This window comes from Caretta caretta, chromosome 1, assembly GCF_965140235.1.
Source record: "Caretta caretta isolate rCarCar2 chromosome 1, rCarCar1.hap1, whole genome shotgun sequence".
In the NCBI taxonomy this organism is placed as follows: Eukaryota; Metazoa; Chordata; order Testudines; family Cheloniidae; genus Caretta; species Caretta caretta.
In genome coordinates this window covers 45,644,135-45,671,812 of record NC_134206.1, presented here as the reverse complement: position 1 = coordinate 45,671,812, position 27,678 = coordinate 45,644,135, and the positions used below count along the sequence as shown (strand labels likewise).

Genomic DNA, 27,678 nt, shown 5'->3' with positions numbered 1-27,678 from the left:
TTGGTGGAGTGCTTCCACAGTACCGAGGCTAGCGTCGACTTCCAGAGTGTTGCACTGTGGGTAGCTATCCAACAGTTCCCGCAGTCTCCGCTGCCGATTGGAATTCTGGGTTGAGATCCCAATGCCTGATGGGGCAAAAAACATTGTTGCGGGTGGTTCTGGGTACATGTCATCAGGCCCTCCCTCCCTCCCTCTCTCTGTGAAAGCAGACAATGGTTTCACGCCTTTTTTCCTGAGTTACCTGTGCAGACGCCATACCACGGCAAGCATGGAGCCCGCTCAGCTCACTGTCACCGTATGTCTCCTGGGTGCTGGCAGACGCGGTACTGCATTGCTACACAGCAGCAGCAACTCATTGCCTTGTGGCAGCAGACTGTGCAATAGGCCTGAAAACCATCCTCCTCATGTCCGAGGTGCTCCTGGCCGCCTCGCTAAGGTCAGTCAGGAGCGCCTGGGCAGATACGGGTGCAGGGACTAAATTAGGAGTGACTCGACCAGGTCATTCTCTTCAGTCCAACAGGCAGTCCTATTGCACCATCTTCTGCCGAGCAGCCGGGAGATGTGGATGGCTTGCAGTCCTTCTGCACCGTCTGCTGCCAGCCAAAGATGTAAAAGATAGATGGAGTGGATCAAAACAAGAAATAGACCAGATTTGTTTTGTATTCATTTGCTCCCCCCTCCCTGCCTCCCTCCGTGAAGTCCTGCTTGAAATACCAGAGGGAGGGATAGCTTAGCGGGTTGAGCATTGGCCTGCTAAACCCAGGGTTTTGAGTTCAGTCCTTGAGGGGACCATTCTGTGTGACCCCTGTTTTTGTTTCTCCTTGGTGTAAAGCCACCCCCTTTGTTGATTTTAATTCCCTGTAAGCCATGTCGTCAGTCGCCCCTCCCTCCATCAGAGCAACGGCAGACAATCGTTCCGTGCCTTTTTTCTGTGCAGACGCCATACCACAGCAAGCATGGAGCCCACTCAGCTCACTTTGGCAATTAGGAACACATTAAACACCACGCACGTTATCCAGCTGTATATGCAGCACCAGAACCTGGCAAAGCGAAACCGGACGAGTAGGCGATGGCAGCGCGGTGACGAGAGTGATGACAACATGGACACAGACTTCTCTCAAAGCACGGGCCCTGGCAATGCAGGCATCATGGTGCTAATGGGGCAGGTTCATGCGGTGGAATGCCGATTCTGGACCCGGGAAGCAAGCACAGGCTAGTGGAACCGCACAGTGTTGCAGGTCTGGGACGATTCCCAGTGGCTGCGAAACTTTCGTATGCGTAAGGATACTCCCATGGAACTTTGTGACTTGTTTTCCCCTGCCCTGAAGCACATGAATACCAAGATTAGAGCAGCCCTCACAGTTGAGAAGCGAGTGGCAATAGCCCTGTGGAAGCTTGCAACGCCAGACAGCTACCAGTCAGTCGGGAATCAATTTGGAATGGGCAGATCTACTGTGGGGGCTGCTGTGATGCAAGTAGCCCACGCAATCAAAGATCTGCACAGCTACAGACTAGGGACCGAATGGCTAGGCAGCAGTTTTGCAGAAAAGGACCTAGGGGTGACAGTGGACGAGAAGCTGGATATGAGTCAGCAGTGTGCCCTCGTTGCCAAGAAGGCCAATGGCATTTTGGGATGTATAAGTAGGGGCATAGCGAGCAGATCGAGGGACGTGATCGTTCCCCTCTATTCGACATTGGTGAGGCCTCATCTGGAGTACTGTGTCCAGTTTTGGGCCCCACACTTCAAGAAGGATGTGGATGAATTGGAGAGAGTCCAGCGAAGGGCAACAAAAATGATTAGGGGACTGGAACACATGAGTTATGAGGAGAGGCTGAGGGAGCTGGGATTGTTTAGCCTGCAGAAGAGAAGAATGAGGGGGGATTTGATAGCTGCTTTCAACTACCAAAGAGGATGGCTCTAGACTGTTCTCAATGGTATCAGATGACAGAACGAGGAGTAATGGTCTCAAGTTGCAGTGGGGGAGGTTTAGATTGGATATTAGGAAAAACTTTTTCACTAAGAGGGTGGTGAAACACTGGAATGTGTTACCTAGGGAGGTGGTAGAATCTCCTTCCTTAGAGGTTTTTAAGGTCAGGCTTGACAAAGCCCTGGCTGGGATGATTTAACTGGGAATTGGTCCTGCTTTGAGCAGGGGGTTGGACTAGATGACCTTCTGGGGTCCCTTCCAACCCTGATATTCTATGATTCTATGATCTGCCGATATCTAGGGTAGTGACCCTGGGAAATGTGCAGGTCATAGTGGATGGCTTTGCTGCAGTGGGATTCCCTAACTGTGGTGGGGCCATGGACGGAACCCATATCCCTATCTTGGCACCGGAGCACCAAGCCGGCGAGTACATAAACTGCAAGAGGTCCTTTTCAATAGTGCTGCAAGCACTGGTGGATCACAAGGGACATTTCACCAACATCAACGTGGGATGGCTGGGAAAGGTACATGACGCTCGCATCTTCAGGAACTCTGGTCTGTTTCAAAAGCTGCAGGAAGGGACTTTATTCCCAGACCAGAAAATAACCGTTGGGGATGTTGAAATGCCTATATGTATCCTTGGGGACCCAGCCTACCCCTTAATGCCATGGCTCATGAAGCCGTACACAGGCAGCCTGGACAGTAGTCAGGAGCTGTTCAACTACAGGCTGAGCAAGTGCAGAATGGTGGTAGAATGTGCATTTGGACGTTTAAAGGCGCGCTGGCGCAGTTTACTGACTCGCTTAGACCTCAGCGAAACCAATATTCCCACTGTTATTACTGCTTGCTGTGTGCTCCACAATATCTGTGAGAGTAAGGGGAAGACGTTTATGGTGGGGTGGGAGATTGAGGCAAATCGCCTGGCCGCTGATTACGTGCAGCCACACACCAGGGCGGTTAGAAGAGCACAGGAGGGCGTGGTGCGTATCCGAGAAGCTTTGAAAACCAGTTTCATGACTGGCCATGCTACGGTGTGAAAGTTCTGTTTGTTTCTCCTTGATGAAACCCCCCGCCCCTTGGTTCACTCTACTTCCCTGTAAGCTAACCACCCTCCCCTCGTCCCTTTGATCACTGCTTGCAGAGGCAATAAAGTCATTGTTGCTTCACATATATGCATTCTTTATTAATTCATCACACAAATAGGGGGATAACTACCAAGGTAGCCCAGGAGGGGTGGTGGAGGAGGAGAGGAGCGCCAGGAAGGGTGGTGGAGGAGGGAAGGACAAGGCCACACAGCGCTTTAAAAGTTTAAAACTTATTGAATGCCAGCCTTCTGTTGCTTGGGCAATCCTCTGGGGTGGAGTGGCTGGGTGGCTGGAGTCCCCCCCACTGCATTCTTGGGCATCGGGGTGAGGAGGCTATGGAATTTGGGGAGGAGGGCGGTTGATTACACAGGGGCTGTAGCGGCGGTCTGTGCTCCAGCTGCCTTTCCTGCAGCTCAACCATACTCTGGAGCATATTAGTTTGATCCTCCAGCAGCCTCAGCATTGAATCCTGCCTCCTCTCATCACGCTGCCGCCACCTTTCAGCTTCAGCTCTCTCTTCAGCCCGCCACTTCTCCTCCCGGTCATTTTGTGCTTTCCTGCACCCTGACGTTGTCTGCCTCCACGCATTCGTCTGTGCTCTGTCACTGTGGGAGGACAGCATGAGCTCAGAGAACATTTCATCACGAGTGATTTTTTTTTGCCTTCTAATCTTCACTAACCTCTGGGAAGGGGAAGATCCTGCGATCCTTGAAACACATGCAGCTGGTGGAGAAAAAAAGGGACAGTGGTATTTAAAAAGACACATTTTATAAAAGAGTGGCTACACTCTTTCAGGCTAAACCTTGCTGTTAACATTACATACATAGCACATGTGCTTTCGTTCCAAGGTCACATTTTGCCTCCCCACACCACGTGGCTAGCCCCACCCCCCCTCCCCGTGGCTAAGAGCGGGGAACATTTCTGTTCAGCCACAGGCAAACAGCCCAGCAGGAACGTCCCCTTAAGAAAAGCACCCTATTTCAACCAGGTGACCATGAATGATATCACTCTCCTGAGGATAACACAGAGAGATAAAGAACGGATGTTGTTTAAATGCCAACAACCATACACTGCAATGCTTTGTTCTACAATGATTCCAGAGTACGTGCTACTGGCCTGGTGTGGTAAAGTGTCCTACCATGGTGGACGGAATAAGGCTGCCCTCCCCAGAAACCTTTAGCAAAGGCTGTGGGAGTACATCCAGGAGAGCCGCAAATGCCAGGGCAAATTAATCATTAAACATGGTTGCTTTTAAACCATGTATAGTATTTTAAAAGGTACACTCACCGGAGGTCCCTTCTCTGCCTGGCGGGTCCGGGAGGTAGCCTTGGGTGGGTTCGGGGGGGTACTGGCTCCAGGTCCAGGGTGAGAAACAGTTCCTGGCTGTCGGGATAACCAGTTTCTCCGCTTGCTTGCTGTGAGCTGTCTACAACTTCATCATCATCATCTTCCTTGTCCCCAAAACCTGCTTCCCTGTTGCCTCCATCTCCATTGAAGGAGTCAAACAACACGGCTGGGTAGTGGTGGCCGAACCCCCTAAAATGGCATGCAGCTCGTCATAGAAGCGGCATGTTTGGGGCTCTGACCCGGAGCGGCCGTTCGCCTCTCTGGTTTTCTGGTAGGCTTGCCTCAGCTCCTTCAGTTTCACGCGGCACTGCTTTGGGTCCCTGTTATGGCCTCTGTCCTTCATGCCCTGGGAGATTTTGACAAAGGTTCTGGCATTTCGAAAACTGGAACGGAGTTCTGATAACACGGATTCCTCTCCCCATACAGCGATCAGATCCCGTACCTCCCGTTCGGTCCATGCTGGAGCTCTTCTGCGATTCTGGGACTCCATCATGGTCACCTCTGCTGATGAGCTCTGCACTCACCTGGAGCTTGCCACGCTGGCCAAACAGGAAATTGAAATTCGAAAGTTGGCGGGCCTTTTCCTGTCTACCTGGCTAGTACATCTGAGTTGAGAGTGCTGTCCAGAGCGGTCACAAAGGAGCACTCTGGGATAGCTCCTGGACCCCAATACCGTTTAATTGCGTACACAGTACCCCAAATTCGACCTGGCAGGGCCGATTTCAGCGCTAATCCCCTTGTCGGGGGTGGAGTAAGGAAATCTATTTTAAGAGCCCTTTAAGTCGAAAAAAAGGGCTTCGTCATGTGGACGGGTGCAGGGTTAAATCGATTTAACGCTGCTAAATTCGACCTCAACTCCTAGTGTAGACCAGGGCTTAGGTATTCATGGTCCTGCTTTAGCTCAGGAGGACGAACTTGAGGACCCTTCCCAGCCCTACATTTCTATGATTCTACAATTTATATGATGAAAATAGCATTTTGCGTTTTTAAAATGCTGTACAAATATTGACTGTATTTCACAGAATCTATGTGTGGCAGATATATGATGTTCCCTTTTTACAGATGGGGAGACTTGCCCAGGACCATGCATTTTTCTCGAAGACCCACCTACCTTTACCATGAAGAATTTCAGCTATAAACACGACATTACACTCTGTTCTTCATTGTACTGAGTGGTGTTTTGACTGATATATGTGGCAGAGAATCTCATTTTTTCAGTTTACTCTTTATACTGTGTTGTATACATTTTTGGCACTAGGTAAATACTGAGCACTTACTGAATACTTTTACAGTTCTGCAGCACTGTAAAGCATTGATAACACATACATACCCCAGTTATTACAAACAGGAAAACACAATCTAGTATCAGTTAAAAATATCTGGAGTGCTCCCCATTATTTATGTTGCCGCCTGAGATTCTTTACTGTCTGAAAATCAACAAGAAATGCCTTCCAGAAAATTTGCCCTTGCTTGTGCGTTTATATTTAGTTTTGTTTTTTTTAACCTTGCATCACTGTAGAAATACAATACAAGGTAATATTTTTTTTTCTTATTTTATAGTTTGGGAACACATGCTACTGCAATTCAGTTCTTCAGGCACTTTATTTTTGTCGACCATTTCGAGAAAAAGTCCTAGCATACAAGAGTCAACCCCGAAAAAAAGAGACCCTTCTTACATGCTTAGCTGATCTCTTCCACAGCATAGCTACACAGAAGAAAAAAGTTGGAGTAATACCTCCGAAGAAGTTTATAACAAGATTACGGAAAGAAAATGGTACCTTCTTAATTTTTCTTTTATTCTGTGTATACTAATTACATCAATTGTGATTTAATACTGAAATTGAAAGGTTGACATTTTTTTTATATGTAAAATATATTTGCTAAGTACAACAGGAACGCTTGATGCTGTAAAAGACAGAAAAGACGACACACATGCTGAATAAGTTCTCACAACACATTTTTTGGTGGCCTCAGAGTGCGGCCACCAACTCTTGCTGGTGGCTGCTATGACATTTTTTCCCTAAAATGCTTAATTAACTTTAGGAAAAACAAATAAATATGCACATATACATGTCCAAATCACAGTACCGTATATACTCGTTCATAAGCCGAATATTTTTGGGAAGTGGCACCACTTTCTGCAGCTCCCATTGGCTGGGAACGGCAAACCGCGGCCACTGGGAGCTGAGGAGCTCTGTGCCTGTGAATGCTCCAGGTAAACAAAACGTCTCGACCCGCCAGTAGCTTACCCTGACGGGCCAGGAGCCAAAGTTTGCCAACCCCTGAAATATAGGGTCGGCTTATGAAAGGGTCATACAGTTTTTACTATTTTTACGTCTCCATCTTGGGGGGTCGGCTTATAAACAAATGGGCTAATGAGCGAGTATATACAGTAATTTATGTAGGTTTGTTTTTTTGCAGACTCAATACTAAAAATAATGTACAGTTGTGTCTGTTCTTTACTGGACCTAAACAGAATAGAAACACAAATAAGGTGTTTTGCATGTTGTTGTTTTGCTGTTTTGGTTGTTCTTGTTTTTTAGATTTGATAGCTTATAAATCTGCTTCTGTGAAAAGAGATATTCGTATGCTTGTTGATATCACTTTTCACAGCAGCAGACTGGTTAGCTAGCTGGGAGGCAGTGAAAAGTGATATTAACAAACATACAAATATTGCTTTTCACAGCAGACTTACTCATCCCTGTCAAGCCAGGGGACAAATTAAACCTTGGATGGTGAGGTGGGAAGGGAGGCAGTGGGCAGGGGCTCTGGAACAATTTTTATAGTGGTCGTGCTGAGAACCATTGAAATCCTGTACATGATAGAAACCCTTCAAGCCAGGTGGTGCGGCGGGGGAGTGGTGAGCCCGAAGCCCTGTGATCAGGGTTTGGAGCCTGCCCACACCAACCCAGGGCTAAAGCTGGAAGCCTGAGCCCCACCACCCCCAGGAAGGCAGAGAACTCACAACCTCTGTCTGCTCCTCCGGCAGTTGTGGATCCTGAGAGGGTCAGGGCCCAACCCCTCCTGGCAGCCCCAGAGGAGGGGCCGCTGCTTTGCTCCTTCCCCCATCACTGCCCAGAAGCCTGGCCACAAGAAAAGCCCCGGTGGCCACATTTGAGAAATACTTTGGCCTTCTTGAGGCAATGTCTTCCCCCCCACCCCCTTCCCCCGTCTCATACAGAACTGAGCCCAGGCAGTGCTTAGCAAATATTGGAGGCAGTGTGGAATTTGTAGATTTTTGTCAAAAATCGCTGTTTTAAAGCTTTTGTTCTTGCTATTTGTCTCACATCTGTGTTTGTTTCTGTAGTATAGTGGTTATCATGTTTGGCTAACACACAAAAGGGCCCTGCTTCGAAACTGGGCAGAGGCACAGTTTCTTTTGCCAGGTTTCAGAGTAACAGCCGTGTTAGTCTGTATTCGCAAAAAGAAAAGGAGCACCTTAGAGACTAACCAATTTATTTGAGCATGAGCTTTCGTGAGCTACAGCTCACTTCATCGGATGCATACCGTGGAAACTGCAGAAGACATTATATACACACAGAGACCATGAAACAATACCTCCTCCCACCCCACTGTCCTGCTGGTAATAGCTTATCTAAAGTGATCATCAAGTTGGGCCATTTCCAGCACAAATCCAGGTTTTCTCACCCTCCGCCTCCCCCCCCCCCCCCCACACACACACACAAACTCACTCTCCTGCTGGTAATAGCCCATCCAAAGTGACCACTCTCTTCACAATGTGTATGATAATCAAGGTGGGCCATTTCCTGCACAAATCCAGGTTCTCTCACCCCCTCACCCCCCTCCAGAAACCACACACACAAACTTACTCTCCTGCTGGTAATAGCTCATCCAAAGTGACCACTCTCCCTACATGTCTACAATGTGCATGGTAATCAAGGTGGGCCATTTCCAGCACAAATCCAGGCTCTCTCACCCCCCCCCCCCCCCGGAAACACACACACACACACACACACACACACAAACTCACTCTCCTGTTTGTGTGTGTGTGTGTGTGTTTTCGGGGGTGGGGGGGTGAGAAAGCCTGGATTTGTGCTGGAAATGGCCCACCTTGATTATCATGCACATTGTAGGGAGAGTGGTCACTTTGGATAAGCTATTACCAGCAGGAGAGTGAGTTTGTGTGGGGGGGGGCGGAGGGTGAGAGAACCTGGATTTGTGCTGGAAATGGCCCAACCTGATGATCACTTTAGATAAGCTATTACCAGCAGGACAGTGGAGTGGGAGGAGGTATTGTTTCATGGTCTCTGTGTGTATATAATGTCTTCTGCAGTTTCCACGGTATGCATCCGATGAAGTGAGCTGTAGCTCACGAAAGCTCATGCTCAAATAAATTGGTTAGTCTCTAAGGTGCCACAAGTACTCCTTTTCTTTTGCCAGAAGCTGGGAATGGGTGACAGGATGGATCACTTGATGATTACCTGTTTTGTTCATTCCCTCTGAAGCATCTGGTGTTGGTCACTGTCGGAAGACAGGATACTGGGCTAGATGGACCTTTGGTTGGACCCAGAATGGCCATTCTTTTGTCTCAGTTCATATGTTAAAATCAAATAATCTGAAACTTTCTGTTGTTCCAGAATGTTAGTGCTTATTAGTAAGAATATTACTAATTAAATGAAATAATTAAAGTGTGAAGTGAGCCCTGAAGGTCTGTCTTTCCATGTTAAGGCTTTGACTGGAAAATTATAGCTTAAATTTAGTTCAGTTCATGTTTATATAACACTTAGGACTTAACATTTCTATTCAGGATTAATATACTCTTCTTTAAAAATTAGTAACCCTTCCAGTAATTATCCTAGTGCCATGGACACGCCTAATTTCATATATTTAACACTTCCTATTTGGTATTTGTAATGCTTGTTGATTAGGACGGTTCATGAAATAATTCTGTGTAGTAAAATATAATTAAATCCTTTAATAGATCTGCTACTTGATTTGGAGGAAATATAAAATAATGCTTGTAAATTGTACATTTTATTTAAATTAATTACAGGTTGTCTTTCAATAAAAACTTCCGTGCTTGGTTTACACAAGTTAAATATGGCAACACTTTCATATAGTAGAAATTTTCATACCTGTATAATCCATCCTGGGTCATATTTCCAAATTAAACATTTAAAATTAAAATGTATTCAAATATTATGAAGATGCATAATAAAGACAAACTACTCTAGGATAGCATAACAATTTATTTCAAGCCTTGAGTGAATTTACTGCTCATGAAAGATGCTAGATTTTTCAGACCTGGAAGATGATCTGTTTATCAATAGAGCAGTTTATAGCATAGGTAGTAGTGTTGTGCAAGCTTTCTCACACCAGTGAGTCTTAAATCTGAAGAAGGGTGACTGTTTTTAGAGGTGAGAGAATAGTTCAATCTCCATGCCATTTAGCTCTTGGCAATTCTGCTGAGACTGCCATCAAAGGTGATAACTATAATGGTATTTTAAGTGTACATATCATAAAACACCATCATCTCACTCATCAAACACATCAACTTTAATCACTGCTGACTTTGGGATTTATTCAAATGGGGATTTAGAAGTAAAAAAGACTCTATATTCCATGGGAGGTGCCTGCTGGGGCTCGGGGCTTCAGCCCAGCGCCTGCTGAAGCCCCGGCAGGCGCGTCCCGGTTCTCGAACTTCTGAAGATTGTTGTATGCAGCTCAGAGATTCAGTAAGTTTGGCCATCCCTGGTATAGACTTATAGGAGACAATTGCTGAATTGCCAGGTGGCTGATTATGTACACTGAAGTATTAACTACTCTGATGAATTAACTTTTTTAAAAAGTACATCCATGAATAATAACTTTCTTGATAGCTACAATGGAGAATTCTTTATAAAAATATGTCTCCTAGGAATAGTAGATTTATGTTTGTATTGATATACAATACATGAAAGAGGATAAACGCAAAGAAAAACCCAGTCTGGATTCTACTCTCATTAAGTAAGACCAATCACTCATGAGGAGTTTTATATCCTCACAGCTGTCATATCAAGACTCTTTCTGTGCTCAGAATCTCTTACCTCTATATCATTTCTAGACTCTATTACATTAAAATACATACTGTACAGTATATGGTAATAAGAGTTTAAAAACTGACATGCTTCAAGTTTGCAGTTTCTCATTAACCAAGTGGAAGTGTTCTATTTCCTTTTGTTTCGATCACTCCTAATCCTTGAATTAAATAATGGCAAGATCATCTGTGGGATTAGATCCACTGTGCTTAATATCAGACTGTTGACTGGACATTAACTACACTGGAATCTGGATGCAATACTGCTAAGAACCTCTGAGACAAGCCTTTTACCTTCAGGGCACTTGAAATACTTGTTATGCCACCTCATTAAAATATTCAATTAAATAGAGACATTTGGGCTGGTTTGATCTGGGATCTAGTTTATTTTCAACTCTGAAAAGTATAGTTGTGTCTTGTCCTGGAAGCTGCTTGGTTTGTAGATGATCTGTGACACTTTTTACTTTAGACCCTCTTAGTGATCTAGAATCAAACTAGCAATTTTTCCCTATTCCAAATGTTGTTGTTGTTTTTTTTCTTTTCAGACTCCCTAAAATAGGCTAGCCAAATTTCCATGTATCTTCAAATATACTCTCCTCAGATGTAGGCTCGATTGTAGTAGCACCATATTAAACTGATGACACATTTTTGTTCGTCTTTCTATTTATGGTACCATTCCTTCACTTATGGGCTAACATTTGCTCTATATTCTTGGACTAAGAACAAGTTGCAACTTGTAATTTGTTAGGTAGAAACACAATTTCTGCTATGTAACCAATATATAGAGCCCCATTGGAGGAATTGCATGATTAGTTATGCAGGCATAGAATATTTTTGATTTGGTAATTAAGGTGAATGTGCAATTCCTTTGAGTCAACTACTGCTCAAAAAGGGAGAACAAATTTGGTGGTTGGCTGTCACTGCTCCTGTCCACTTTGAGTCTTGGGCTAAGTCCTTTTAGCCATATGTAGACAAGGGACCTGTGGCTACCACCATTTTTAAAATAGTTTTATATTTTTAATAGTTAGATGATATTCATTAAAAATACTGACATCTGTAGGGGCCTTGTTTATTATAATGTTTTCATTATTGCTAGCATTTATGGAGTCGCACTTGTGATAGTATTTAAAAACAAAAACCTTGCACTTTTGTAGATTTGGCCTTTGAGGCCATAGTGGTCATATTCTTCCTCTGATGAAGGTAGAATCAGGAAATGTTTCTCTGTTCAAAGCTGTGTGTCTGCTTTGACTGAACCAACCTATGCATAAGCCTGTTGTTTAAGGCTTTCTTTTGAGCCTGTTCACTCTGTAAGTAGTTTCGAAGCACATGGGATAAAAAGACTGTTCTTATATACCACTGCACTTTCTCATCCCCAGACGTAAAGTTTGTGGAATATAGGTTTTATGGGTAATGTTATAGAAGTACTTACAGTCATGCATGATTCTTGACATAGACCAATGTCAACTTTTGCCTGACGTCTTAGGACATGTTTGAATGTAAATGGTGGCATTGAACTATATTATTTGGCAGGGGTTCTCAAACTGGGGGTTGGGACCCCTCAGGGGGTCCTGAGGTTATTACCTGGGGGGGTCGCGAGCTGTCAACCTCCACCCCAAACCCTGCTCTGCCTCCAGCATTTATAATGGTGTTAAATGTACAGTATCATAGAATCATAGAATATAAGGGTTGGAAGGGACCCCAGAAGGTCATCTAGTCCAACCCCCTGCTCGAAGCAGGACCAATTCCCAGTTAAATCATCCCAGCCAGGGCTTTGTCAAGCCTGACCTTAAAAACCTCTAAGGAAGGAGATTCTACCACCTCCCTAGGTAACGCATTCCAGTGTTTCACCACCCTCTTAGTGAAAAAGTTTTTCCTAATATCCAATCTAAACCTCCCCCACTGCAGCTTGAGACCATTACTCCTCGTTCTGTCATCTGATACCATTGAGAACAGTCTAGAGCCATCCTCTTTGGAACCCCCTTTCAGGTAGTTGAAAGCAGCTATCAAATCCCCCCTCATTCTTCTCTTCTGCAGGCTAAACAATCCCAGCTCCCTCAGCCTCTCCTCATAACTCATGTGTTCCAGACCCCTAATCATTTTTGTTGCCCTTTGCTGGACTCTCTCCAATTTATCCACATCCTTCTTAAAGTGTGGGGCCCAAAACTGGACACAGTACTCCAGATGAGGCCTCACCAATGTCGAATAGAGGGGAACGATCACGTCCCTCGATCTGCTCGCTATGCCCCTACTTATACATCCCAAAATGCCATTGGCCTTCTTGGCAACGAGGGCACACTGCTGACTCATATCCAGCTTCTCGTCCACTGTCACCCCTAGGTCCTTTTCCGCAGAACTGCTGCCTAGCCATTCGGTCCCTAGTCTGTAGCTGTGCATTGGGTTCTTCCGTCCTAAGTGCAGGACCCTGCACTTATCCTTATTGAACCTCATCAGATTTCTTTTGGCCCAATCCTCCAATTTGTCTAGGTCCTTCTGTATCCTATGTAACTCCTGACTTAATGTCCTCCCGCTTAATGTTGTTTCAAAGTTATGTCGCTGCTCAATTAGGAAATGTGCTCGTTTAAAGTTGTGCAATGCTCCCTTATAATGTTGTTTGGCTGCCTGCTCTGTACACTGCATGTAAGATTTTGTGGAAGAGCAGCAACTTTACAAGGGAGCATTGAGCAAGTTCCTTTTCTCCGCCTCCTCCCGCTCCCTCCCAGCTCTTCCCCCACCGCCAGACAGCTGTTTGGCAGTGCTTAGGACTTTCTGGGAGGGAGGGGGAGGAGTGAGGAAGCGCAGTGCCTGTATAGGGTAAGCCAGGGGCACTTCCCAACCACAGTACAGTACTGTACAATATATATATAATGCCTTTTGTCTGCCCCCCAAAATTTCCTTGGAACCTAACCCCCTGCATTTACATTAAATCTTATGGGAAAATTGGATTTGTTTAACGTCGTTTCACTTAAAGTTGCATTTTTCGGGAACATAATGTTAAGTTAACTACAATGTTAAGTGAGGAGTTACTGTATAAAAATGGTTTTTAATTTATAAGGGGGGATCGCACTCAGAGACTTGCTATGTGAAAAGGGTCAACAGTAAAAAAGTTTGAGAGCCACTGTTATATGGTGTCCTCTTCTTTAGATTGTGCTCTGCAATCATTTAATGTAATTTTACTTTATTTGTGTTTGTAACAAGTACATATGGGTGGGAGGTGGAAATTTTGAGAAAGCATCCTAATCAATATTTTCCTATATTTCAAGGCATTGTATTGGACTTAATACCTTTTCCATAAGTACACTTTTCTCTTTTCCATACATGTTTACATCATAAAATTCATCTTAGAATCCCTTCTTATCTGTATTATTTATCCAAATATATATACAGTACCTTGTTCTGCCAAAGTTTTTTAATTTGATTGCTTTCACTGTTTTTTTTTAAAGGTTAAAATTGATTGCATATGTCTATGAAATAAGTTCTGCTAATGCCATATTTTTGACTTATATTTTGAAAGTTTTACATTCATTGGACTTTTTATTCTAAATTTTAATTAGTTGGTTATTTTATTTTATCTTCATGTTTTAGAGCTCTTTGACAACTACATGCAGCAGGATGCGCATGAGTTCTTAAACTATCTTTTAAACACAATTGCTGATATTTTACAAGAAGAGAGAAAACAGGAAAAACAAAATGGCCGTCTACCTAATGGCAGTATTGACAACGAAAACAATAACAGCACCCCAGACCCGACCTGGGTTCATGAGATCTTTCAGGGAACATTAACTAATGAAACCAGATGTCTTACTTGTGAAACTGTAAGTTTGTATTTGTTTTATAGAAGAAATTCTTATTTCATACTTTCAGGAATCCATTTTTCTTTGTAATTTAAATATGCAGTTCAAATTATTTTAATTTTTTTTACTCTGTTAGTTTCAAGATTCATGCAGATGGTAAGTGTATTAGACTAATTGGTTTATTTCTGTAAGCTTTAAATGTGACTATCTGTATGTTCCACTAAATATTAGTGAGTGATGAAATTTTTTTTTTAAATGAGTAATCACTGAATGAGTTATTGGTCAGTGAGAGTACTGAGCAAACTGTTGCATGAAAAATCTGCATTTGGATTTTTGAATTGTGCCCTCCATAATCAGCTAGAGAATTTAGATAATGTTTTAAAAACAAGGATTAAAAGTTTAGAAGGGCCTGACTATAGATAGTTATATGTAAATCCACCTTTTTTGTTTTCGTTGTTAATCCTTTTCTTCTAATAGTAAACTATTAAATCTAACCTATTTCAGATTTAGATTTAAAACATTGCTATCATTCAACATGCACATTTATGTTCTATAATTAAGTATATCTTCCCAGGTGAGCTTGATCAGTTTTTAATTGGCCAAATTTGCTTAACAGTGCTAAAATCAGTATGGCAGAATTCCATTGTCAAAATTGGCCCATTTTTCCTCATTTATTTAGATAGCCAAGTCTTGAATATAGAGAGATGTTTCTCCACAGGATACTATTCCAGCTCTGGTCTAGAGGATCAGCTCAAGTCTAAAATAAGTCCCTACTTAAAATAAGATATTAGGATGATGACTGTAAAATATATAACTTAAACATTGCATCTGGATAGATGATCAAGTCAGGTGCATTAATTTAAATGTCTTAACCATTCAATAGCTGATGGGAGGGCATTATGCCAGACCATGATGGAACCGGGCAGCCCTTGCTGATGCATGCAGCCTACTAATATGTGGCCTACATCTTCTAACTGGCCACAGCAACAACATGGGGGAGTTACAAAGGCCCCATTTTGACACTTTTTTTAGGGCATCCGGAACTGTAACTCACTGTCACCCTTCTGCTTTAGCAAAAGATACATTTTTGGTACTACACTCTGTGTACACATTTTTGGTGCTCTCTGCCACCCCAGTCTGTTAGCCAGCCAAACAAACTCCTTCTCACTCTATCAGTCCTAACTTTTCTCTGCAGGTTAACCCTTGATGTACTTTAGTTCCCTAACTGTCCAGAAGCATCTCTGTGCAGCATCCAGCCACTGGATGCCCGTGTTTCTAAAGAGAAGGAATATATACCAGCCTGTTGGCTTAGCTGAGGATCCACACCTCACTTAACAGCACTGAGATGAATTTATAGTAAAACAAGAGTAAGTTTTATTAGTAAAAAACAGATTAAAGTGATTCTAAGCAGAGATAACAGAAAATGGTTACAAATAAACCATAATATAATCACGCTTTCTAGTGACTAAAACTTAACAGCTTACAATCCTTGTCCAAGGCAGTTTTCTCACCTACAGCCAGTTTTAACATCACCAACCCTATGTAGTTGGGGATCCACCGTTCACAGAATGTAAAGAACACTGACTTCTTTCCTCCTCTCCTCCCCCAGTGATGAAAACAAAATGCCCTTTTGCTTCTCCTTACATTTCCCGAAGTTCATTGTCTCAAGAGTCAGGATGACCTGTGATGTATCTTCTGGTGTGCTGACGACTTATCCTCCTGATAACAGACGTTAACCTCTGATGTAAAGGAACTGCTCAATGTCTCTGGCATCACCACACTCAATTTACATTAGACACACATGTAAATAGGTAAATCAACATTCCTTTGTCTAGGAGAAATTTGTTTATCAACTCTGCCCTCAAAACACATTTTAGGAACATATTTCTGGCACACGTACAACTCTTTACACGCCATGTGTACATACATCATGCAATGATATTAATGACAGATGTGTCACCAGTTTTCAGCTTTCATTTGATACTTCACACAGTACTCTTTACAGATAAATGATAGCAATATGTTAGGTGGAGTGAGTTTGTCAGGTCTGATAGGAGTTACAAAATAGTGGGTCTCTGCCAGTTGGCATGGAGAGGCTCTTAAGGTCAGACCACTTATAGTCATGGTCAGCACATCTGATCATTCTATAAGTGTTTGAGCTTTACCCAAAAATGGCATGGAATGTCAAAACTAGGGGCTGGACTGTTGGATCTGTCACAAGATAGGCACTGTCAATGTTGGAAGCTTGCTCTTGCCAGCTACAGTGCCACCTGGAGGTGATATCAAGGTTCCTTAGGGAAACTGAGCTGAGATGATGGCTCAATGGATTAAACTAATCTGTAAGCAGGGATAGATGTGGCCTGTTTTGCTCCTTAAGGAGCAGATTCTGCAAGGTGACGCTGTTGCACAGGACCAGCAGCCAGGCCAGGTTAATCATTCTTTTGGTACTAGGGCTGTCAAGCAATTAAAAGAATTAATCGTGCAATTAAGTAATAATAGACTACCATTTATTTAAATATTTTTGGATGTTTTCTACATTTTCAAATATATTGATTTTAATTACAACACAGAATACAAAGTGTACAGTGCTCACTTAATAATTATTTTTTATTACAAGTATTTGCCCTGTAAAAAAACAAAAGAAATAGTATTTTTCAATTCACCTAATACAAGTATTATAGTGTAATCTCTTAATCATGAAAGTTGAACTTAAAAATGTAGAATTATGTACAAAATAATGCATTCGAAAATAAAACAATGTAAAATTTTAGAACCTGCAAGTCCACTCAGTCCTACTTCTGATTCAGCCAATAGCTCAAACAAGTTTGTTTACATTTGCAGGAGATAATGTTGCCCGCTTCTTGTTTACAATGTCACCTGAAAGTGAGAACAGGCATTCTCATGGCACTGTTGTAGCCGGCGTCGCAACATATTTATGTGCCAGATGCGCTAAAGATTCATATGTCCCTTCATGCTTCAGCCACCATTCCAGAAGACACATGTCCTTGCTGAGGACGGGTTCTGCTTGATAACAATGCAAAGCAGTGAGGACTGATGCATGTTCATTTTCATTATCTGCGTCAGATGCCACCAGCAAAAGGTTAATTTTCTTTTTTGGTGGTTCGGGTTCTGTAGTTTCCACGTCGGAGTGTTGTTCTTTTAAGACTTTTGAAAGCATGCTCCACACCTCATCCCTCTCAGATTTTGGAAGGCACTTCAGATTCTTAAATCTTTAGAAATCTCACATTGGTACCTTCTTTGCATTTTGTTAAATCTGCAGTGAAAGTGTTCTTAAAATGAATAACATGTGCTGGGTCATCATCTGAGACTGCTATAACATGAAATATATGGCAGAACGTGGGTAAAATAGAGCAAAAGTCATACAATTCTCCCCTGAGGAGTTCAGTCACAAATTTAATTAATGCATTCTTTTTTTAACAAGCGTCATCAGCATGGAAGCATATCCTCTGGAATGGTGGCCGAAGCATGAAGGGGCATATGAATATTTAGCATATCTGAGATGTAAAGACGTTGCAATGCCAGCAACAAAAGTGCCGTGCAAATTGCCTGTTCTCATTTTATGGTGACATTGTAAATAAGACAGAGGACAGCATTATCTCCTGTAAATGTAAACAAACTCGTTTGTCTTAGTGATTGGCTGCACAGGAAGTAGGACTGAGTGGTCTTGTAGGCTCTGAAGTTTTACATGGTTTTGTTTTTGAGTGCAGTTATATAACAAAAAAAAATCTACATTTGTAAATTGCACTTTCACAACAAAGAGATTGCACTACAGTACTTGTATGAGGTTTATCATTTTTATAGTGAAAATATGTATAATAAAAATAATATACACTTTGATTTCAATTACAACACAGACTACAATCTATATGAAAAGGTAGAAAAACATCCAAAATATTTAATTAATTTCAATTGGTATTCTATTTAACAGTGCAATTAAAACTGCAATTAGTTGTGATTAATTTTTTGTGAGTTAATTGCGTGAGTTAACTGCAATTAATTGACATCCCTACTTGGTACCTGTTGTTATGTGCCTGACTTCATTAAGCTGAGTGTCTACTAGTCCCAACCCACAGTTTGAAAACCGCTGTCCTAGACACACACTTTGGTCGTGGGCCAGAGTGTGTCTATGCAGGAAGATGTTGAGTTGTTTTTTGGCTTTTGTGTAGTACAAATGGAAGGTGATTGTGAGGACGTAGAATGGCTGCTCTTAAGCAAAGATTAGTTTTCTGGGACCAGCTACGCTGTAACAGAACCATTATCTGTATATTTCCTTCAATAGAGATTTTATCAGGATTTTGGCTTGGAAGGTGGGGATGTTGGTAGTATGTGCTCATGTTACGAATTTGCTGCTCTTTGAAAATAAAAGTAATATTAATTGATTCTTGGATCATACAGAATTTCCCCTAAGATATAAGGGAAGGGTGATGGCAAACCCGCAAATAGTCTCAATTCAGTGAATATGGTTGAGTGAAGATAGTATAAAGTTTTCTGATTATAACTTGAAATAGTTAAAAGATGTGGGGAAAATTTCAGGAAAAGGAAGAAGAATGGTCTTGTGATTAAGACATTAGGCTAATGTTCCAGAGTTCAGGTTTCAATTCCTGGATCTTCCACAAATTCCCAGTGTGACTTTGGCAAGTCCTTTATCTCTTCTGTGCCTTGGTTCCACTTCTGTAAAATGGGGATAATACTTTTCTTCCTCAGAAGGAGTATTATAAGAATAAATTAATTAATGTTTTTAAAGTACTTGGACGCTATGGTGATGAGGGCAGAATGAGAAGAAGTATGGTCCAGTTATTAGTGTGCTAGGCTGGGATTGGGGAGGACGAAATTCAAATCCCTGCTGCATCACAGACTTTCTGTATGACATTGGGCAAGTCACTTAGTGTTTCCATTCCTCAATTTCCCATCTCTAAAATAAAAGTATAAAAATATTTTCTTATGTCACAAGGGTGTTGTGAGGATAAAAATATTCTTCTTTGAGTAGTGTCCCTATGGGTGCTCCACTGTAGGTACCATGCTCCCTGCTGAAGAGCTTTGGTAGCAGTGTCCGGTAGGCCCACCTACGTGCTGTCTGTCCTCGTGCCCCGCCAAGAGGCTAGCCAGCACACAGGCTAACTGCCTTCAGTTCCTTCTCAATTGTCCCTGGCTGGAGACTGAGCTATTCACAGTGCATTACGACCAGTCCTTTTGTTCTGCATTTCTGTAGTTAGTTGATCTCCTAGTATGTAGTTGTAGTTCTTTCCTTTTTATCTTATCTTTTCTGCCTGAAAAAAAAATAAAAAATTCCCACCTTTTTTCTTTGGGGACCCTTCCCCTAACAGGGTATGCCCAGTTCACAGGAGTTCAAGAAGTGCCTTTCTTGTATGCAACAGGGATAACCTCTTTCCAAACACTCTCAGAGCATATGCTGCCTTGGGGGAAGGTCACATTCAATGAAAGTGTGGTCTGTACTAGCAACTCAGGCCCAGGTCTCGCAAGGATAGGGAGCTGAGACAGATGATCATTTTAATGGAGGCGGCCCTCCAGCCTTCTCTGGACCCATGCAACAAGTCACCTGGCAGACATGAGTCTTCCCCACAATCTTCAACATCTAAAGACTGTAGATTGAAGAAACCAGGCGCTGACCCCTCTCATAAATCATCAAAAAAGAGAGCAGGAAGTCCCCACAGTGAGCCCTGAGATAGCTGCCAACAATCTCTGACATGCTCAGTATCCTTGGTACCATCAGCACCAAGACAATCCCAGCCCGGTACCCACTGCTCACAGATTTCAACGGCGGTAGGTACTGTGAGCAAGCCTATGGATTCAATGGGCTCAGGCACCAAGTCAACAGCACTGAGGGACCAAGGACAGGAGTAAGCACTCCACTAAGAAGGCACTGCTGGTGTGCAGTTCTCCATCGGTACCATCATCGACACCCCATCCCACACCAGAACGATAGGTGCGGGCAAGATCTCCGTCCTCCCTGGAACTGACAGTGGCACCGAGTTGGTCAGTACTGCCAGCATTCCGGCACTCAAGGGACCTCCGTGTATCAGACATTGCAGAGTCTCCTCTTGTTGGTACCAGGATTTCCATACCGAGTCTTCATTTGGCATGGGAGTTTTCCTTGCTGCCCTATCATGCTCCCCCACTCTCTAGTGCAGACTTGGATAGCGAACCAGAGGAGGCGGTATCACAGTACTCATCTCAAGCTCCGTATGGTGCCCGATATCAACCGGGCCACTGAGCGTACCCTCAGCTGGCCCACTACCACCATCATGGTATGGCCAACCTTGGGCACCACCACAATCACTACGGCCATACTGAGACCACTGCTTATCACCGCCATGCTTCTCAGGCTTTAAGCCCCACCCAAGAATCCTTGAGATGCACCCCTTCCACTGTGGCGTCCAGAGCTTCATAACTTCCAGAAGGAATCAGGAAGGAACCATAGGGCGGTGTTGAGGAAGAGGTGACCTTGAGGACTGTCATAACCATACAGCTAAGGGTAGCCTAGAATTCCTCCTTACCTGTAAGGAATTGAGAAGCTCAAATAACCTGCTTGGCAGCTGACCAAAAGGACCAGTGGGGAAAGAAGATACTTTCAAATCGGCGGGGGTGGGGAGGGAGCAAAGATTTTGTTGGTGTGTTCTCTGGGGAAAGCAGAGAAGCATCAGGTCAAAAAACTCCTCCTATAAACCATCCCGTACAAGTCTCTGATATTACAAAAAGAGTAAGTAAATAAGGCAAGACGCGTTAGATTACCTTTTGTTTTCCACTTGTGAATTTTCCCTTTGCGAGAGGGAGGTTTATCCCGTTTTTTTGTAACTTTAAAGTTTTGCCTAGAGGGGAATCCTCTGTGTTTTGAATCTGTTTACCTTGTAAAGTATTTACCATCCTGATTTTACAGAGGTGATTCTGTTACCTTTTCTTTAAATAAAATTCTTCTTTTAAGAACCTGATTGATTTTTTCATTGTTCTTAAGATCCAAGAGTTTGGGTCTGTTATCCTCACCAATTGGTAGAGGTGATTATTCTCAAGCCTTCCCTGGGAAAGGAGGTGTAGGGCTTTGGGGAATATTTTGGAGGAATAGGACTCCAAGTGGTCCTTTTCCTGGTTCTTTGTCTAAATCACTTGGTGGTGGCAGGATACTGTTCAAGGACAAGGCGGAATTTCTGCCTTGGGAAAGTTTTTAACCTAAGCTGATAAAAATAAGCTTAGAGGGTCTTTCATGCAGGTCCCCACATCTGTACCCCAGAGTGCAGAGTGGGGAAGGAACCCTGACAAGGACCATATCCTTCTCCTCCCCGGATGAGGCTGTCATGCCTCCCCCACCATCTCTGGCTGATGATTTTCACCTCTTCCAGGACCTAGCAAAGAGAGTGACAGATACTCTCCAAATAACACTAGAAGAAGTCAAGGACACCCATCATCAATTCTGACCTATTCCATTCATCCTCAAAAATTGATTAGTGAGACTGTTCTGGACCCCACAAAAACCATTTGGCAGACCCCAGTATCAGTGACACCTACCTGCAAGTAGGTGGACAAAAAATATTATGTCCTAGTGAGAGAGACTGAATTCCTCTTTTCCCACCCTCCACCCATCTCCACCATGGTGGATGCAGTTAATTCCCGTGGCCAGCAACACCAGATGAGGTCTATTCCCTACGATAGGTCCAAACGCTCCCAGTCCCTTTTTGGGAGGAAAGCATACTCCTCGGCCATGCTTCAGTTTTGAATTGCCAGTTACCAAGCCCTGATGGCAAGTTACGACTATGTAAACTATTCAGAACAACAATTTTATTTAACAGTTGCCTGAGTCTCTCTGTGACCAATTTAAAGCCGTTATCCAAGAGAGACAGTTAGTGGCCAAGACAACACTACAGTCTGCCCCTGACACAGCATAAGGTCCATCTCCACGGTTATGTGATGTCCATCATGGTTACATCTGTCAGCTTTTCCGAAGGAGGTACAGTCGACCTTTGAAGATCTTTCCTTTTGATGGATGCCTCTCTTCACACCCTGAAGGATTCTAGGGCAACTCTTTGTTCGTTGGACATCTACACGCCAGGACAAAAGAGGAAATTTAGTCCGCAGCCTCAGCGCAAACCACACCTCCCAATACCCAGCTCAGTGCTACTATGAGCCACAGAGAAAGGAAAAATAAGTTCTCAAGGTGTAAACCATCTGGCCCACAGTCTTCCTCATTCCAGCTGTCAATTTCAAGCACCAATTTTGAGGTGTTGGTTGAGGCTTCGATAGACCACTCCCCCCAACTGCTACAGGTGACCATTTTGGCCACTAGACATTTGGCCACTGGCTAGCAATGTTCTGCAGCACCTGGGAATGCATAACATTTGGATCAATGGGTCTTAGAGATCATTTGCAATGGGTACTCTATTCATTTTACCTCCCTGACCCCTCCACAACAGCCTTCCCCATGCCTCTTTAGGGATCCTTCTCACAAGAGTTTACAACGACAAGAGGTAGATCATCTCCTCCAGTTAGGAGCCATAGAACCAGTACTTCACCATCTTTACGATGCAAAGGGTTCTACTCTCACTATTTCCTAAAACCCATCAGGAAGGGTGGTTGGAGACCCGTACTAGACGTCAGAGCTCTCAACAAGTTTGTCAAAGCTCAAATTCATGATGGTCACTCTCTAGCAATGATCATTCCAGCATTGAAACAGGGAGACTTTTTTTCGACTCTTGACCTTCAGGATTCCTACTTTCGTATCTCAATCCTACCCTCTCATCGATGATTTATCAGATTCATCCTAGGACAAGACACAGGCACCAATGTTGCAATGTGCTATGGGGTGCTCGATCCCTGGCTCTGCCCCAGATCCAGCCCCCACTCCACCCCTTCTCCCAAATGCCCGCCCCCACCCGCCTCTTCCCACCCTGTTCCGCTCCCTTCCTTGAGCATGCTGCACCCTCGCTCCTCCCCCAAAGCCTCCCACATGCCGCGATACAGCTGATCGCAGTGCACGGGAGGCGCTGCAGTGGAAGAGGGGAGCTGATAAGAAGTTGCCGGTGGGTGTTCAGCACCCACCACTTTTTCCCCGTGGGTGCTCATGGGACAAGACCACTACCAATACACGTTACTCCCTTTCAGACTATCATCTGCCCCGACAATATTCTCCAAGGTTCTCTCAGTAGTGGCTGTCCACTTAAGTCTCCCAAGGGATCATGATTTACCCCTCTCTGGACGATTGCCTCCTCAGAGCCCTGACTCCCAACCCCTTCATGGGACCTAAACCTGGTACTGAAAGGACTGACCAGGTCTCCCTTCAGACCCATGGCTAGCTGTTCACTTAAAGTAACTCCTCACTTAAAGTCATCCTGGTTAATGTTGTTTCATTGTTACGTTGCTGATTAATTAGGGAACATGCTCGTTTAAAGTTGTGCAGGTCTCCCTTATAACGTCATTTGGCAGTCGCCTGCTTTGTCCACGGCTTGCAGGAAGAGCAGCCCATTGCAGCTAGCTGGTGGGGTCTTGGAACCCAGGTGGACAGGCAGCCCCCCTAACAGCTCCCCGTTCCACTAAGTTCCCTGTGCGGCAGCTGCCCAGCAGGCTATCAACTGCCGGCAGTTCAGCTGTCCCTCCCCCCACTGCTATGTGCTGCTCCTGCGCTCTGCCTTGAAGCTGCTCCCCAGAGCCTCCTTTTTGCTGTGCAGGGGTTGGGCGGAAGAGGGAGGCTAATGTCAGGGTGTCCCGCTTACCCCATCTTCCATAGAGCAGAGGGGACACATGACAGGGCTCAGGACAGAGGGAGCTTCCTGGCAGCAGCTGCCATCTCAGCTTGCTGATTAACTTAAAAAGGCAATGTACTTAGAGTGGGGTCAGCGTACTGAAAGGAGCAATGCACATCTTTCTCTCACACACAGGGTGTGTGTCTCTGTCTGCTATGTTGTCTCCCCTCCCTCCGTTTGTGCTGCCTTGTAGAGTGTGAAGCTACCTGAACAAAAATGAGTTAACCCTTGAGGGCTCAGCCAAGTGCTAGTTCATCATTTAGCAGTAAGGCATCCCACCCTCTGACTTAACCACCTCAGCCAAGCTTCACAATCATCATCGCTGTGTTCCAGTATTAAATTGTTTATTTAAAACTTATACTGTGTGTGTGTGTGTGTGTGTGTGTGTGTATATATATATATATATGTTTCCCTGGAACCTAACCCCCCCCATTTACATTGATTCTTATGGGGAAATTGGGTTTGCTTAACATCGTTTTGCTTAAAGTTGCATTTTTCAGGAACATAACTACAACTTTAAGCGAGGAGTTACTGTACATACCTATCAGTGAAAACAGCCTTCCTGATAGCAATCACCTCTGCTTCGAGAATAGGGGAAATAGTGACCCTAATGACACGTTATCCCTACACAGTATTCTTTCGGGACCAGGTTACTCTCGGACTACATCAAAACTTCATTCCTAAGGTAATCTCCCAGTTTCACATGAACTAATTGATTCACTTTCCAATCTTCTACCCAAGCCTCACCAAGACAACAGAGAGGGTATATTACACACTCGAGATATCAGGAGAGCCTAGCCTTCTACCGTCTACTTTTTAAGAAGTCCCTATGTTTTTCCTCTCCATTGTGGAAAGTTCAAAGGGCTCGGCAATATCAGCCCAGAGACTCTCCAAGTGGGTCTCAAACTGCATTAAACAATGTTCCCAAGTTCACAATATGACACCTCCAAACTGTTGGTACATGCTCCACAAGATCAATCTCCTCTTCTGTTGCCTTCTTCAACAATGTCCTTATCTCAGTGATCTGTAGACCGGTGACTTGGGCGTCAGTCCACGCCTTCGCAGAACATTTTGCAATCACTGGGGACTCCCCATCCAATGCCATTTTCAGCTCCACAGTTGTGAGATCTGTAACTGACCCAACTCCAAAGCCCCAGCCCTCCAGCAGGGATACTGCTCATGAGTGGCCTACAGTGGAGCACCCTTCGGGTATGTCTACACTACGGAATAAGGTTGAATTTATAGAAGTCGGTTTTTTAGAAATCGGTTTTATATATTCGAGTGTGTGTGTCCCCACAGAAAATGCTCTAAGTGCATTAAGTGCATTAACTCGGCGGAGTGCTTCTACAGTACCGAGGCTAGAGTCGACTTCCGGAGCGTTGCACTGTGGATAGCTATCCCACAGTTCCCACAGTCTCCGCTGCCCATTGGAATTCTGGGTTGAGATCCCAATGCCCGATGGGGCTAAAACATTGTCGCGGTTGGTTCTGGGTACATATCGTCAGGCCCCCTTTCCCTCCGTCCCTCCGTGAAAGCAAGGGCAGACAATCGTTTCGCGCCTTTTTTCCTGAGTTACCTGTGCGGACGCCATACCACGGCAAGCATGGAGCCCGCTCAGGTAACCGTCACCGTATGTCTCCTGTGTGCTGGCAGACGCGGTACGGCATTGCTACACAGTAGCAGCAACCCATTGCCTTCTGGTAGCAGACGGTGCAGTACGACTGGTAGCCGTCCTTGTCGTGTCCGAGGTGCTCCTGGCCACGTTGGCTGGGAGCACCTGGGCAGACATGGGCGCAGGGACTAAATTTGGAGTGACTTGACCAGGTCATTCTCTTTAGTCCTGCAGTCAGTCCTATTGAACCGTCTTATGGTGAGCAGGCAGGCGATACAGATTGCTAGCAGTCGTATTGTACCATCTTCTGCTGGACAGGCAAGAGATGAGGATGGGTAGCAGTCATACTGTACCATCTTCTGCCAAGCAGCCATGAGATGTGGATGGCATGCAGTCCTTCTGCACCGTCTGCTGCCAGCCAAAGATGTAAAAGATAGATGGAGTGGATCAAAACAAGAAATAGACCAGATTTGTTTTGTACTCATTTGCTTCCCCCCCTCCCCTGTCTAGGGGACTCATTCCTCTAGGTCACACTGCAGTCACTCACAGAGAAGGTGCAGCGAGGTAAATCTAGCCATATATCAATCAGAGGCCAGGCTAACCTCCTTGTTCCAATAAGAACAATAACTTAGGTGCACCATTTCTTATTGGAACCCTCCGTGAAGTCCTGCCTGAAATACTCTTTGATGTAAAGCCACCCCCTTTGTTGATTTTAGCTCCCTGAAGCCAACCCTGTAAGCTGTGTCGTCAGTCGCCCCTCCTTCCGTCAGAGCAACGGCAGACAATCGTTCCGCGCCTTTTTTCTGTGCGGACGCCATACCAAGGCAAGCATGGAGGCCGCTCAGCTCACTTTGGCAATTAGGAGCACATTAAACACCACACGCATTATCCAGCAGTATATGCAGCACCAGAAGCTGGCAAAGCAATACCGGGCGAGGAGGTGACGTCAGCGCGGTCACGTGAGTGATCAGGACATGGACACAGATTTCTCTGAAAGCATGGGCCCTGCCAATGCATGCATCATGGTGCTAATGGGGCAGGTTCATGCTGTGGAACGCGGATTCTGGGCTCGGGAAACAAGCACAGACTGGTGGGACCTCACAGTGTTGCAGGTCTGCGACGATTCCCAGTGGCTGCAAAACTTTCGCATGCGTAAGGGCACTTTCATGGAACTTTGTGACTTGCTTTCCCCTGCCCTGAGGCTCATGAATACCAAGATGAGAGCAGCCCTCACAGTTGAGAAGTGAGTGGCGGTAGCCCTGTGGAAGCTTGCAACGCCAGACAGCTACCGGTCAGTCGGGAATCAATTTGGAGTGGGCAAATCTGCTGTTGGGGCTGCTGTGATGCAAGTAGCCCACGCAATCAAAGATCTGCTGATATCAAGGGTAGTGACCCTGGGAAATGTGCAGGTCATACTGGATGGCTTTGCTGCAATGGGATTCCCTAACTGTGGTGGGGCCATAGACGGAACCCATATCCCTATCTTGGCACCGGAGCACCAAGCTGCCGAGTACATAAACCGCAAGGGGTACTTTTCAATAGTGCTGCAAGCTCTGGTGGATCACAAGGGACGTTTCACCAACATCAACGTGGGATGGCCGGGAAAGGTACATGACGCTCGCATCTTCAGGAACTCTGGTCTGTTTCAAAAGCTGCAGGAAGGGACTTTATTCCCAGACCAGAAAATAACCGTTGGGGATGTTGAAATGCCTATATGTATCCTTGGGGACCCAGCCTACCCCTTAATGCCATGGCTCATGAAGCCGTACACAGGCAGCCTGGACAGTAGTCAGGAGCTGTTCAACTACAGGCTGAGCATGTGCAGAATGGTGGTAGAATGTGCATTTGGACGTTTAAAGGCGCACTGGCGCAGTTTACTGACTCACTTAGACCTCAGCTAAACCAATATTCCCACTGTTATTACTGCTTGCTGTGTGCTCCACAATATCTGTGAGAGTAAGGGAGAGACGTTTATGACGGGGTGGGTGGTTGAGGCAAATCGCCTGGCTGCTGGTTACGTGCAGCCAGACACCAGGGCGGTTAGAAGAGCACAGGAGGGTGTGGTACGCATCAGAGAAGCTTTGAAAACCAGTTTCATGATTGGCCATGCT

At 44.6% G+C, this 27,678-nt stretch overlaps 1 protein-coding gene across 2 annotated transcripts in view; it reads left to right on the top strand.

Moving 5' to 3' along the window:
- The window catches only part of USP12 (ubiquitin specific peptidase 12), a 74,477-nt gene that overhangs the window by 20,561 nt on the left and 26,238 nt on the right, over positions 1-27,678 (top strand). For both annotated transcript variants that reach the window (XM_048846309.2, XM_075127545.1), the window contains 2 exons: positions 5,921-6,134; positions 13,980-14,209. In XM_048846309.2, the coding sequence (XP_048702266.1) occupies positions 5,921-6,134; positions 13,980-14,209 (444 nt within the window). The remainder of the gene's footprint in view (positions 1-5,920; positions 6,135-13,979; positions 14,210-27,678) is intronic.